This window comes from Schistocerca piceifrons, chromosome 4 (assembly GCF_021461385.2).
Source record: "Schistocerca piceifrons isolate TAMUIC-IGC-003096 chromosome 4, iqSchPice1.1, whole genome shotgun sequence".
Lineage (NCBI taxonomy): Eukaryota > Metazoa > Arthropoda > Insecta > Orthoptera > Acrididae > Schistocerca > Schistocerca piceifrons.
Genome location: NC_060141.1, coordinates 744,950,526 through 744,966,301, shown reverse-complemented (window position 1 = coordinate 744,966,301; position 15,776 = coordinate 744,950,526). Strand labels below are relative to the sequence as shown.

General features: G+C 44.2%; 1 protein-coding gene across 3 annotated transcripts in view; it reads left to right on the top strand.

Annotated features, from left to right (window-relative positions):
• Positions 1–15,776, top strand: part of LOC124795060 (RNA-binding protein Raly-like) — a 431,777-nt gene that overhangs the window by 268,185 nt on the left and 147,816 nt on the right. For all 3 annotated transcript variants that reach the window (XM_047258861.1, XM_047258860.1, XM_047258859.1), the window contains exon 3: positions 12,565–12,672. In XM_047258861.1, the coding sequence (XP_047114817.1) occupies positions 12,565–12,672 (108 nt within the window). The remainder of the gene's footprint in view (positions 1–12,564; positions 12,673–15,776) is intronic.

The following is a 15,776-nucleotide window of genomic DNA, read 5'->3' as shown; positions in this document are numbered from 1 at the left end:
CGTGGAGTTACAACAGCCGCAAAGTCGCAGGCGACTTAACTCCTGTACGTAAGAAGGGTAAGAGAATGGACCCGCAAAATCACAGATCAGTGTTCTTAACATCGGTTTGCTGCAGAATTCTCAGTTCGGATGTAATAATCTTCCTTGATACCGAAAATCTCTTGTCCGCGACTCAGCACAGTTATACACTCCTGGAAATGGAAAACAGAACACATTGACACCGGTGTGTCAGACCCACCATACTTGCTCCGGACACTGCGAGAGGGCTGTACAAGCAATGATCACACGCACGGCACAGCGGACACACCAGGAACCGCGCTGTTGGCCGTCGAATGGCGCTAGCTGCGCAGCATTTGTGCACCGCCGCCGTCAGTGTCAGCCAGTTTGCCGTGGCATACGGAGCTCCATCGCAGTCTTTAACACTGGTAGCATGCCGCGACAGCGTGGACGTGAACCGTATGTGCAGTTGACGGACTTTGAGCGAGGGCGTATAGTGGGCATGCGGGAGGCCGGGTGGACGTACCGCCGAATTGCTCAACAGGTGGGGCGTGAGGTCTCCACAGTACATCGATGTTGTCGCCAGTGGTCGGCGGAAGGTGCACGTGCCCGTCGACCTAGGACCGGACCGCAGCGACGCACGGATGCACGCCAAGACCGTAGGATCCTACGCAGTGCCGTAGGGGACCGCACCGCCACTTCCCAGCAAATTAGGGACACTGTTGCTCCTGGGGTATCGGCGAGGACCATTCGCAACCGTCTCCATGAAGCTGGGCTACGGTCCCGCACACCATTAGGCCGTCTTCCGCTCACGCCCCAACATTGTGCAGCCCGCCTCCAGTGGTGTCGCGACAGGCGTGAATGGAGGGACGAATGGAGACGTGTCGTCTTCAGCGATGAGAGTCGCTTCTGCCTTGGTGCCAATGATGGTCGTATGCGTGTTTGGCGCCGTGCAGGTGAGCGCCACAATCAGGACTGCATACGACCGAGGCACACAGGGCCAACACCCGGCATCATGGTGTGGGGAGCGATCTCCTACACTGGCCGTACACCACTGGTGATCGTCGAGGGGACACTGAATAGTGCACGGTACATCCAAACCGTCATCGAACCCATCGTTCTACCATTCCTAGACCGGCAAGGGTACTTGCTGTTCCAACAGGACAATGCACGTCCGCATGTATCCCGTGCCACCCAACGTGCTCTAGAAGGTGTAAGTCAACTACCCTGGCCAGCAAGATCTCCGGATCTGTCCCCCATTGAGCATGTTTGGGACTGGATGAAGCGTCGTCTCACGCGGTCTGCACGTCCAGCACGAACGCTGGTCCAACTGAGGCGCCAGGTGGAAATGGCATGGCAAGCCGTTCCACAGGACTACATCCAGCATCTCTACGATCGTCTCCATGGGAGAATAGCAGCCTGCATTGCTGCGAAAGGTGGATATACACTGTACTAGTGCCGACATTGTGCATGCTCTGTTGCCTGTGTCTATGTGCCTGTGGTTCTGTCAGTGTGATCATGTGATGTATCTGACCCCAGGAATGTGTCAATAAAGTTTCCCCTTCCTGGGACAATGAATTCACGGTGTTCTTATTTCAATTTCCAGGAGTGTAGAATGCATCGCTCTTGCGAAATTCAGTTTGCCCTTTTCTCACACTATACACTACAAACTGTGGATGGAGGACAACAGGCAGAGTCCATATTTCTATATGTCCAAAATGCATCTGACACGGTGCCCCACTTCACACTGTTAACGGAGGTACTAGCATATGGAATAGTCTTCAATATATTCAAGTGGTTCGAAGACTCTTGAAGTAGTAGATACTAGTACTTTCTCCTCGACGGCGAGTGTTCATCACAAGCATAGTCAGGAGTGCCCCAGGGTAGTGTGACAGGACCGATATTATTTTGCGTAGGCACAAAAGATATGGTGGATAAGGCGGGCACGGATGTGCGGTTGTCTGCTGATGATGATGTGGTGAACGGGAAGAGGTCGTCGCCGAATGACTGTAGGAGGGTACGAGGTGACTTACACAAAGTTTCTAGTTGGTGTGATGAATGGCAGCTAGCTTTTAATGTAGAGAAACGTAAGGTAATGGGAATGAGTAGGAAAAACGAACCGTTAATGTTCTATTGTAGCATCAGTAGTGTCCTGCTTGACACACTCACGTCGTTTAAATATCTGGGCATAACTTTGCAAAGCGATGTGGATTGGAACGAGCAAGTGAGGTTTGTGGTAGGGAAGGCGAATGTTTTGGAAAGAGTGATTCATCAGTAAATGAGACCGCATATAGGGCGCTGGTGCAACTCATTGTTGTGTACTGCTCGAGCATTTGGAAACCACACCAGGTCGGATCAAAGGAAGACATCGAAGCAATTCAGAGGTGGGCTGTAAGGTCGGTAGGTTCGAGCATCACACGAATATTACGGAGATGCTTCGGTATCTGAAATGGGAATCCCTAGAGGGAAGGCAACGTTGTTTTCGAGGAAAGCTTTTGAGAAAATTTAGAGAACCGACGTTTGAAGCTGTCTGCGGAACGATTGTGTTGCCGCCAAATCACGCGCAAAGACCATGAGGATAAGAGAAACTACGGCTTATACAGAGGCAGAAAGACAGTCCTTGTTTCCTTCGTCTATTTGCGAGTGGAACGGGAAACTAATGATTACTAGTGGTACAGGGTACCATCCGTGACGCACCGTACAGTGGCTTGTGGATTATGTATGGCGGTTATGGCCAGATAGGTAATGGCTACCCACCAAATATGGAGAGTTCCCTCAGAACTTGCTGGTGAGACAGACGTAACTTTTTGTTGGAACTATCGTTTAGGGTGACAATAGAAAGTAGTGAATACCTTGACAATCCGCTGTTTTAGCCGGACGGTGTGGCCGTGCGGTTCTAGGCGCTTCAATCTGGAACCGCGTGACCGCTACGGCCGCAGGTTCGAATCCTGCCGCATGGATGTGTGTGATGTCCTTGGGTTAGTTAGGTTTAAGTAGTTCTAAGTTCTAGGAGACTGATGACCACAGCTGTTAAGTCCCATAGTGCTCAGAGCCATTGTTTTTACTCCGCTGTTTTCTTGTCGGGACTGTTGTTTTGAAAAGCGACGAGGGAGGGTCACCAGCCTCACTTTTAAGGGTACCCTGGAGGGGTTAACAAGTAACGTTCATGACCATGACGGAGGACCTCGTCGTGGTCAGCACAGTGAGAGGCTGCGGCCTACGGGCTGGATGACGCGTCCCTGTGCGCTCCACATCGCTCGTTTCAAACTTGTACGGGCTTCATTGATTAAATTGCTCTGCTTCTATTTGAAATTAAGTTTGATAACTTCTAAACTTGATCTTAAGTACTAGTGAACCCTTTCATACAGATTTAAGTGCCTAACACTCCTTTTCTGTCGCTTTTTAAATTTAGAATGCATAATGTATGACAATATTAATGAGTCAAATTTGGGCTTGTGAGTGTGGTACTGCTCTTCCTGTCACATAAGTCTCCATGATACGTCTCAACTGATCTAAGTTCAAACTGAGTGCTTGATTCACACTGCTAGTAGGATCGAGTCCAAAGCCACACTATGTGGTACCGACATCTTCCACTTTTGTAGTCCTCTCTGGAATATGTACATATTTTTACTCTTTAGTTTACATTTCGGGGATATTTACCGATAGGCTAAGAACAGTTATGGTGGTTGGTTTTTGCTATGATCTAGTAATATTTTGAATTCTGCTGCGTGGACGATTTTCTACATATTACGTTTCTGTTCCAGTTTTGGTGCCGTTCCCTCTCTCTTAATTGCCACTTGTTTTTTTTTTTTTTCACATTTCACAGAACTAGAAACTGGAAGCTTGTTTTGATGCAGTGTTTTGGTTTACGTTGCCGTCTGTCAGATGTTATTGCCGAAGATCGAATGTTATTGCCAAATTTCGAGTGTAATTTTTTAAGTATGTGTCATTTGTTTGTGTATGGATGTGCATGTGTGTGTATTTTTGTATGAAATAATATTTATTTCGGTGAGCTTTTTTTCGCAATAAATCCAAGCTAAATAAGGGGACAATGCCATAGAGTAGTCTTTGTAAAACCGAAATGGCATTCCATACAGACCTGGCGACTTATTTCTTTTCATCACTTTCTACGCCAGGTTTGACTTTTACTACAGCCATCCGTACAGGTTACGACAAGTCAAAGAGAGGGAGAGAGATGTATAGATGGCGATAGGGGTTTTCATCTGTGTGAAAAATTCCCACCCCTCTGCGCAGAAAATAGCACGTACGTCGTGACTGTTATATTAAGGCTCTAATAAACTGTTAGTGACGAAGTGGTATTCTAAAAGGTGTACAGCTTTGCTTCCGCCGTTTGCCGATAGGTGGCGACAACGGTAAGTAGCGGTCGAAAGAAACAGATCGCAGACGTCAGGCAGTTAGCTTGGACCTCGGTCAACATAACCTCACTAAAACATTAGTCGATTTGTGTCTGCATCATTAAGTTGTTGTTGATTGAAAATAGCTTACGAGCCTAATTCTCGTCGTTTACAGAAGGTGTAACTGTTTTGTTTCAATGTGAGGAAAACAGCAGCTAAGTCTCATCGAATGCTCTCAAGTATGCACGGTGAGGACGCTATTAGTAAAAGAACGTGCCGCGAGTGGTTTCAACGCTACAAGAACGGTGATGTTAACGTCGTAGGCGGGCATAGTGGTGGAAGAGAGAATGTTTTAGAAGATTCAGAAATGGAGACATTGCTGAGTGAAGACTCGCGTCAAACTCAAGAAGAATTGGCACGATTAGTGGGAGTGACACAGCAAGCCATTTCAAAACGTCTCAAGGCTATGGGCGTGATTCAGAAAGAAGGAACTTGGGTCCCGTGTGAGCTGAAAACAAGAGACGTTGAACGGCATTTGTGTATTTGTGAACAGTTGCTTCAGAGGCAAAAACGGAGGGGATTTCCTCATCGCATTGTGACGGGGGACGAAAAATGAGTTCATTACGATAACCTTAAACGCAAAAAATCATGGGGAAATCCCGGCCATGCCTCCACGTCGACGGCCAAACCGAATATTCACGGCTCCAAAATCATGCTCTGCATTTGGTGGGACCAGCTCGGTGTCGTGTACTATGAGATGTTGAAACCAAGTGAAACAGTCACAGGTGCTCGTTATAGAACCCAATTAATGGGTTTGAGCAGAGCATTAAAAGGCAAACGGCCGAATACAGCGAGAGGCACGATAAAGTAATTTTGCAGCACTTCGACACTCAAACCCACGGTGCAATAGATGTCAATACGTACTTGGAAACGTTAAAATGGGAAGTCCTACCCCACCCGCCGTATTCTCCTGACATTGCTCCCTCGGACTCGAACTCGGGACCTTAGCTCAGATGGTAGAGCACTTGCCCGCGAAAGACAAAGGTCCCGAGTTCGAGTCTCGGTCCAGCACATAGTTTTCATCTGCCAGAAAGTTTGATATCAGCGCACACTCAACTGCAGAGTGAAAATCTCATTCTGGAAACGTCCCCCAGGCTGTGGCTAAGCCGCGTCTCCGCAATATCCTTTGTTTCAGGAGTGCTGCTCCTGCGAGGTTCGCAGGAGAGCTTCTGTAAAGTTTGGAAGGTAGGAGACGAGATACTGGCAGAAGTTGTGAGGACGGGCGTGAGTCGTGCTTGGGTAGCTCAGATGGTAGAGCACTTGCCAGCGAAAGACAAAGGTCCCGAGTTCGAGTCTCGGTCCGGCACACAGTCTTAATCTGCCAGGAAGTTTCAAATGCGCAGTTGTTATTCTTATAGACATTTCTGGCGTCTTTGGTAATCTCTGGTAGGCCGCAATGTTTGTAAGAGAGTGCAGGTACCTAAGGCCCTCTACGATAGCCTCTCGGACTACTGTAGAAGCAGGGTCGTTAAATGGCGCGTGGAAATCAGAAAGTGATTAAAAGAGTCACCAAAGGTTGCAGGCAAGGGTCAATCTGTGGCCCCATCTTTTGGGATATCGCCTTTGAACCCCTCCTACATCAACTGAATGGGGATAACCATGCGAACGTGGCGATAGCGTACGCAGATGACCTTCTCGTGGTGGTTTCCGTGGCTTCAAGAGCGCAACTTGAACACCGCTCAACGCAGCTATTCGCAAGAATCAGCCAGTGGTGCAAACATAATAAACGTCAGATGGCTCTACACAAAACGGTTTATATACTATTCAAAAGAACACTAGAAAGTAATACTTCCATAAAACTACACGATACTAGCATACGCAGACAAGGTAAAACACGATATCTTGTTGTGCAACTCGACGAACGACTGTCATTTGACGAACACATCAGAATAACGGCTGACAAGGCTGCCAAGATCATGCACAAGTTGGCCAGACTCAACATAACATACTTCTCGGCGCCAACACATCCACCGAGAACTTAACAGTTGTGCGCTCTTTGAGTCTGTGGTCTGTTTTACAGGCAGTGCATGGGCCCACCGAGTATGTCTGGTGACGAATCGGAACATCGTGCGGGGAGGGCAGAGAAGTGCCCTGGTTAGGCTGTCAGGAGCTTTCAAAACAGCGTCAGTGGAATCACTCTGCGTGATGCTTGTAAGTTTCCCTCTCGACATAACCATTTCGTTTCTGGGTGCAATGTACTGGCGGAGAAGGAGGACACAGGAGAAGGTAATCGAGATACCTGGACATAACATTATCGAGAAATTAAAATTTAAATGGCGGGTGGATGCCTGGTGAAGGGAATGGTAGTTAAGCATTAAGGGCCGTAGGGTATATCAGTTCGTCCTGGACGTCGGGGAATGTCTGAGGCTGAACCTTATCAGTCCCAGCCAACGCAGTATAACAAAGACGTGATACGGGCAATAAGAGACAAAGACGAGTGGGAATTAGTAAATAAATTCGCTGATGATGTCTCAAGGACATTACTTGACGAATACAGAACACTGAAACACAAGCGAAGCACTTAAGACAGCACTTCCAATTAGTGCACCAACATAAAGAGAAGTACCGAAACACATACTCAGACAACAAACACTTTCACCAACACGTATCACAGACCACTTCACACAACATCTAAAATAACTGAACTGTATCAGAATAAACAGTCTAATGTAATCAACTCTGTAAATCTGTTCTAGCTAAAGCATAAACAGCAGGCATATCCAACCCGCGGTCATTACACCGCTGGTGGGATGTAACATCCGTAACTGAACACTTAGTGTACAAGCAACGTAACAGGTAAAATTCAAGAGCGTAATACACTCTTGAATTTTACCTGTTACGTTGCTTATATAATAAGTGTTCAGTTACGGATGTTACATCCCACCCGCTGTGGGGACGACTAGCAATGGCAAAGATGCTACGGTCGCAGGTTCGAATCCTGCCTCGGGCATGGATGTGTCTGATGTCCTTAGGTTAGTTAGGTTTAAGTAGTTCTAAGTTCTAGGGGACTGATGACCTAAGATGTAAAGTCCCATAGTGCTCAGAACCATTTGAACCATTTGAATGGCAGAGAAATTTGTTAACATCGAGTATAGATTTAAGTGTCAGGAAGTCGTTTCTGAAAGTATTTGTGTGGAGTGTAGCTATGTATGGAAGTGAAACATGGACGATAAATGGTTTAGACAAGAAGAGAATAGAAGCTTTCGAAATGTGGTGCTACAGAAGAATGCTGAAGATTAGATGGGTAGATCACATAACTACTGAGGAGATATTGAATAGAATTGGGGAGAAGAAGAGTTTGTGGCACAACTTGACGAGAAGAAGGGATCGGTTGGTAGGACATGTTCTGAGGCATGAAAGGATCACCAGTTTAGTACTGGAGGGCAGCGTGGAGGGTAAAAATCGTAGAAGGAGACCAAGAGATGAATACACTAAGCAGATTCAGACGGATGTAAGCTGCAGTAGGTACAGGGAGATGAAGAAGCTTGCACAGGATAGAGTAGCATGGAGAGCTGCATCAAACCAGTCTCAGGACTGAAGACCACAACAACAACAATACACTCACACACAACTGCGCTTTCCACAATGTCCATAACAGTTATAGTGGCTTTGTAAATAGTGTTTAGAAAAATTAATCCGTAAATTAAACTGTAGTGAACTGGAACTACAAGGCTCGAAGAAGTTCCGAGGCTTTCAGACCAGGATGGCTCAGATAGGGTAACATTTTCTCTCTCTCTCTCTCTCTCTCTCTCTCTCTCTCTTACTAACCAAATCTTCCTTATCGCTATCATCACATCTTCTTAAAATTTGAATATTTTTTGTTTTTCTTTCAGTATCTAATGTATTTTTGATATATTATTACTTCCATTGTAGTTGCTGAAAACAATAATTGATATTTGTAATACGGAATATGTTTTGTAATCTACATGAAAAGCTGTAAAAAGAACTACCTCTTATAAAATGTAAGACGACAGGTCTCTAAATGAGCAATAAATCAAATCAAATAAATGAAAGTCCCTTAAATGTCCGTAGTTTTTCTTATGCACTACACGGTTATATTGCTGCGGACTTATTCGAAATCTGTTCATAATTGTTTTTTTACTATGCTGCGGATGAACTTCCTAGTACGTAATTGTGTTTAGTACCCGCTCCTGGGACAACGATTGCCTTCACTGCGTTTCATTGGGTATGGGATTTGTGGCTCCCTGCCCGACAAGGATGATGAACTACATGGCTGGACACCTGTTGCATCACTTTCACTTGTTAAGGACGTATCGTCATCATTGTACTCCTCATGTAAATTACATTGCCCGCACAGTTGAACGTATACGGTACCACACATTCCACTGGTTCATCTTGCTGGAACTCTAATATTTCTTCAACTTCTTTCTCAGTCTGAAATTCTTTGGGTTCTTTCCTGCTGATGTATCAAATTAGGCAACTATTAATGTAGATATAATGCAATGTTTGCTTTGTTTATCGTTGCCATTGCTCTGCTTTGTATCAACACCATTAGCACTGTAGCATTGTTGTGAATTATTCGTCGACTAAGCAGTTCAGGTTATCCTCATACTGTGCTCATCATGGGATACCTCGGGAGTCGTGCCCTTTGTTGCCATTAGCGGCCAATATTGTGAGTGCGTGGTAGACAGTATGTGGGGATGTAAACATCATTGATCTTTTGCGACCTCGCACTCAAGATGTCCTTGCTACGCGTGTTATACGCGACCAGATAACGTCACTGTCATAAACAGTTTCGATCTCAATAGAAACAACATTGTTGACAACTGTTATTAACACTCCCCCTCCTATGGTATCTATTCCGTTTTTCAGATATACGTTCCGTGATTCACTAAGTGCCTCAGAGCCTACTGCTTCAGGCTTCAGCCAGATCTTGGTCCCAAGAATAATTTGAGCGCGATAACTTAACCTGGTGGACAGCAAACTTCGGGAACTTCATTACGAATACTTCTACAGTTTGTCCCTGCGATACTGGAGCCCTTGTTTACACAAAGAAGCTTGTCTAATTGTCACCGCCATCTTGGTGACCACCAATAATTACTATCTGTAATGTGCTGCCTTAAGGTTAAAGTTAGATATAGTGGGAATTAGCGAAGTTCGGTGGCAGGAGGAACAAGATTTTTGGTCAGGTGAATACAGGGTTATAAATACAAAATCAAATAGGGGCAGTGCAGGAGTAGGTTCGGTAATGAATAAAAAAATAGGAGTGCTTGTAAGCTACTACAAACAGCATAGTAAAGGCATTATTGTGGCCAAGATAGACACGAAGCCCACGCCTACTGCACTAGTACAAGTTTATATGCTAACTAGCTCTACAGATGACGAAGAAATTGAAGAAATATATGATGAGATAAAAGACATTATTCAGATAGTGAAGGGAGACGAAAATGTAATAGTCGTGGGTGACTGGAATTCGAAGTAGGAAAAGGAAGAGAAGGAAAAGGTGAATATGGATTGGGGAGAAGAAATGAAAGAGGAAGCCACCTGGTAGAATTCTGTACAGACCGTAACTTAATCATAGCTTGGTTCAAGAATCATAAAAGATTGTATACATGGAAGAAGCCTGGAGATACCGGCAGGATTCAGATAGATTGTATAATGGTAAGACAGAGATTTAGGAACCAGGTTTTAAATTGTAAGACATTTCCGGGGAAAGATGCGGACTCTGACCACAATCTACTGGTTATCAACTGTAGATTAGAACTGAAGAAACTGCAAAAAGGTGTGAATTTAAGGAGATGGAACGTGGATAAACTGACTAAACCAGAGGGTGTACAGAGTGTCAGGGAGAGCATAAGGGAACAATTGACAATAATGGGGGAAAGCAATAAAGTAGAAGAGGAATGGGTAGCTTTGAGGGATGAAATAGTGAAGGCAGCAGAGGATCAATTAGGTAAAAAGACGAGGGCTAGTAGAAATCCTTGCGTAACAGAAGAAATATTGAATTTAATTGATGAAAGGAGAAAATCTAAAAATGCAGTAAATGAAGCAGGCAAAAAGGAATACAAACGTCTCAAAAATGAGATCGACAGGAAGTGCAAAATGACTAAGCAGGTATGGCTAGAGGACAAATATAAGGATGTAGAGGCTGATTTCACTAGGGGTAAGATAGATACTGCCTACAGGAAAATTAAAGAGACCTTTGGAGAGAAGAGAACCACTTCCATGAATATTAAGAGCTGAGAAGGAAACCCAGTTCTAAGCAAAGAAAGGAAAGCAGAAAGGTGGAAGGGGTATATAGAGTGACTATAGAAGGGCGATGTATTTGAGGCAATATTATGGAAATGGAAGAGGACATAGGTAAAGATGAAATGGGAGATATGATACTGCGTGAAGAGTTTGACAGAGCACTGGAAGACCTAAGTCGTAACAAGGCCCCAGGAGCAGACAACATTCCATTAGAACTACTTACAGCCTTGGGAGAGCCAGTCCTGACAAAACTCTACCATTTGGTGAGCAAAATGTATGAGACATACGAAATACGCTCAGACTTCAAGAAGAATATAATAATTCAAATCCCAAAGAAAGCAGATGTTGACAGATGCGAAAATTTCCGAACTACAAGTTTAATAAGTCACAGCTGCAAAATACAAACGTGAATTCTTTACAGGCGAATGGAAAAACTGGTAGAAGCCGACCTCGGGGAAGATCAGTTTGGATTCCGTAGAAATGCTGGAACACGTGAGGCAGTACTGACCCTACGACTTCTCTTAGGAGCTAGATTAAGAAAAGACAAACCTACGTTTCTAGCATTTGTAGACTTAGAGAAAGCTTTTGACAATGTTGACTAGAATACTCCCTTTCAAATTCTGAAGCTGGCAGTGGTAAAATACAGGGAGCGAAAGGCTATTTACAATTTGTACAGAAGCTAGATAGCAGAGTCGAGAGGCACGAAAGGTAAGAAGTGGTTGTGAACGGAGTGAGACAGGGTTGTAGCGTCAACCCAGTGTTATTCAATCTATATATTGAGCACGCAGAAAAGGAAAGAAAGAAAAATTCGAAGTAGGTATTAAAATCCATGGAGAAGAAATAAAAACTTTGAGGTTCGCCGATGACATTGTAATTTTGTCAGAGACAGCAAAGGACTTGGAAGAGCAGTTGAACGGAATGGACAGTGTCTTGAAAGGAGGGTATAAGATGAACATCAACAAAAGCAAAACGAGGATAACGGAATGTAGTCGAATTAAATCGGGTGATGCTGAGGGAATTAGATTAGGAAATGAGACACTTAAAGTAGTAAAGGAGTTTTGCTGTTTGGGGAGCAAAATAACTGATGACGGTCGAAATAGAGAGGATATAAAATGTAGACTGGCAATGACAAGGAAAGCGTTTCTGAAGAAGAGAAATTTGTTAACATCGAGTATAGATCTAAGTATCAGAAAGTCGTTTCTGAAAGTATTTGTATGGAGTGTAGCCATGTTTGGAAGTGAAACACGGACGATAAATAGTTTGGACAAGAAGAGAATAGAAGCTTTCGAAATGTGGTGCTACAGAAGAATGCTGAAGATTAGATGGGTAGATCACTTAATTAATGAGGAGGTATTGAATAGAATTGGGGAGAAGAGGAGTTTGTGGCACAACTTGACTAGAAGTAGGGATCGGTTGGTAGGACATGTTCTGAGGCATCAAGGGATCCCCAATTTAGTACTGGAGGGCAGCATGGAAGGTAAAAATCGTAGAGGGAGACCAAGAGATGAATACACTAAGCAGATTCAGAAGGATGTAGGCTGCAGTAGGTACTGGGAGATGAAGCAGCTTGCACAGGATAGAGCAGCATGGAGAGCTGCATCAAACCAATCTCAGAACTGAAGACGACAACAACAACAACAAGATTAACCTGACCAAAAATTACTCCTATACAGACGTATGACATTAAATAGCTGTCTCGCTATCGTATAGGGGGTACGAAGAAAAGCGAAGGGCAATTTCTACATCATTACAAGTTGCAGCTTACTTCCTCACCATTACAAGTTGCAGCTTACTTCCATAATAAAAATTCACAACGGATCAGTGTGTCTGCAATGGTGTGAAGGCAAAACTGTGGCGTGCTTTATTCACTTTAATCTTAGTAAACATTTCACGAAAACATGTGTTGTTGTTCATATGCATATTGTGGTCTTGTGTGTTGCAGGCATTTCAATGCACAAGGGCTACGCGTTCGTGCAGTTCACGAACCCTTTCGACGCCCGCAGTGCCTGTCTGGGTGAGGATGCTCGGACGGTCTTGGGCCAAGTGCTCGGTGAGTACCGTCGCATAGCACAGTCGCGCAACTTAGTTTCTGTGTGATGGGACGGTGATGAAGCGTTACATCGGTACAACGAAGATAGCACTGACGCAGATTTGTGAAATCGTAGTATTCGTACCACAATATTTTATTTTACTGAAATACAAATTTAGTAACGCTCATATCCAAATCTGTCTATCCTAATAGAACTATTTTAAAACATTTTGATTGTTATTTCGTTTATTTTTATCGTGTATTTGATTTACATCGGTGCCAATTTTCGTACAACTTTTATGACGTTATTAAATGCAACTTCTTTAAAACACACTGAACTTAATGTAATCATTATTGATTGAAACTAGTCTTAAAATCTAATAAAGAAATCTCTTGCGCTCAGAGACAGAAGTACTAGTGTTTTCGAAATGTCGTGGTGCATTACCTGTTTCCATTATCCTCCCAGAATTGTGCAAATGTATCTGAAAATTCGCTAAGATGTCTACAAGCGGCATTGAAATGAATGAATTTTTTAGTCGGCAACAAAGTATTCTCCTTCCAGTCGCTCAGTCGCCTCGTTACACGAAATTTCCGAGGTCAAATCTTATGGTGACCTCATCTACATATACATCTACATTTATACCCCGCAAGCCACCCAACGGTGTGTGGCGGATGGAACTTTACGTGCCACTGTCATTACCTCCCTTTCCTGTTCCAGTCGCGTATGATTCGCGGGAAGAATGACTTCCGGAACGCCTCCGTGCGTCTCGTATCTCTCTTATATTCGTGATCTCCTTGGGAGGTATAAGAAGGGGGAAGCAATATATTCGAAAACTCATCCAGAAACGCACCCTCTAGAAACACGGACTGCAAGCTACACCGCGATGCAGAGCGCCTCTCTTGCACAGTCCGCCACTTGAGTATGCTAAACATCTCGGTAACGCTATCACGGTTACCAAATAACCCTGTGACGAAACGCGCCGCTCTTCTTTGGATCTTCTCTATCTCCTCTGTCAACCCGACCTGGTACTGATCCCACACTGATGAGGAATACTCAAGTATAGGTTGAACGAGTGTTTTGTAAGCCACCTCCTTTGTTGATGAACTACATTTTCTAAGGACTCTCCCAGTGAATCTCAACCTGGCACCCGCCTTACCAACAATTGATTTTAAATGATCATTCACTTCAAATCGTTCCGTACGCATACTCCCAGATATTTTACAGAAGTAACTGCTACTAGTGTTTGTTCCGCTATCATATGATCATACAATAAAGTATCCTTCTTTTTATGTATTCGCAATTCATTCCATTTGTCTATGTTAAGGATCAGTTGCCACTCCCTGCAGCAAGTGCCTATCCGCTGCAGATCTTCCTGCATTTCGCTGCAATTTTCTAATGCTGCAACTTCTCTGTATACTACAGCATCGTCCGCGAAAAGCCGCATGGAACGTCCGACACTATCTACTAGGCCATTTATATATATTGCGAAAAGCAGTGGTCGCATAACACTCCCCTGTGGCAAGCCAGAGGTTACTTTAACGTCTGTAGACATCTCTCCATTGAGAACAACATGCTGTGTTCCGTTTGCTAAAACTCTTCAATCCAGCCACACAGCTGGTCTGATATTCCATAGCCTCTTACTTTGTTTATCAGGCGACAGTGCGGAACTGTATCGAATGCCTTCCGGAAGTCAAGGAAAATGACAACTTCCTGGGAGCCTGTATCTAATATTTTCTGGGTCTCATGAACAAATAAAGCGAGTTGGGTCTTACACGAACGCTGTTTCCGGAATCTATGTTGATTCCTACAGAGTAGATTCTGGGTTTCCAGAAATGACATGATACGCGAGCAAGAAACATGTTCTAAAATTCTACAACAGATCGATGTCAGAAATACAGGCCTATAGTTTTGCGCATCTGCTCGACGACCCTTCTTGAAAACTGGAACTACCTGTGCTCTTTTCCAATCATTTGGAACCTTACGTTCCACTAGAAGCCTAGAGACTTGCGGTACACGGCTGCTGGAAGGGAGGGAGGGGGGGGGGGGGCAAATTCTTTCGCGTACTCTGTTGAGTGATTGCAATTCCTTGGACACTTATTTCGATGTCAGCCATATTTTCGTTCGTGCGATGATTTAGAGAAGGAATTTCAGTGCGGTCTTCCTATGTGAAACAGCTTTGGAAAAAGGTGTTTAGTATTTCAGCTTTACGCGTGTCATCCTCTGTTTCAATGCCATTATCATCCCAGAGTGTCTGGATATGCTGTTTCGATCCACTTACTGATTTAATGTAAGACCAGAACTTTCCAGGATTTGCTGTCAAGTCGGTACATAGAATTTTACTTTGGAATTCACTGAACGCTTCACGCATAGCCCTCCTCACGCTAACTTTGACATCGTTTAGCTTCTGTTTGTCTGAGGGGTTTTGACTGCGTTTGAATTTGCAGTGAGGCTCTCTTTGCTTTCGCAGTAGTTTCCTAACTTTGTTGTTGAACCACAGTGGGTTTTTCCCGTCCCTCACAGTTTTACTCGGCACGTACCTGTCTAAAAGGTATTTTACGATTGCCTTGAACTTTTTCCATAAACACTCAACATTGTCAGTGTCGGAACAGAAATTTTCGTTTTGATCTGTTAGGTAGTCTGAAATCTGCCTCCTATTACTCTTGCTAAACAGATAAACCACCCTCACTTTTTTTATATTCCTGTTTACTTCCATATTCAGGGATGCTGCAACGGCCTTATGATCACTAATTCCCTGTTCTGCGCATACAGAGTCGAAAAGTTCGGGTCTGTTTGTTATCAGTAGGTCCAAGATGTTATCTCCACTAGTCGGTTCTCTGTTAAATTGCTCGAGGTAATTTTCGGATAGTGCACTCAGTATAATGTTACTCGATGCTCTGTTCCTACCTCCCGTTCTAAACATCTCAGTGGCCCAGTCTATATCTGGTAAATTGAAATCTCCACCTAAGACTATAACATGCTGAGGAAATTTATGTGAAATGTATTCCAGATTTTCTCTCAGTTGTTCTGCCACAAATGCTGCTGAATCGGGAGGTCGGTAAAAGGAGCCAATTATTAACCTAGCCCGATTTGTTGAGTATAACCTCCACCTATAATAATCCACAGG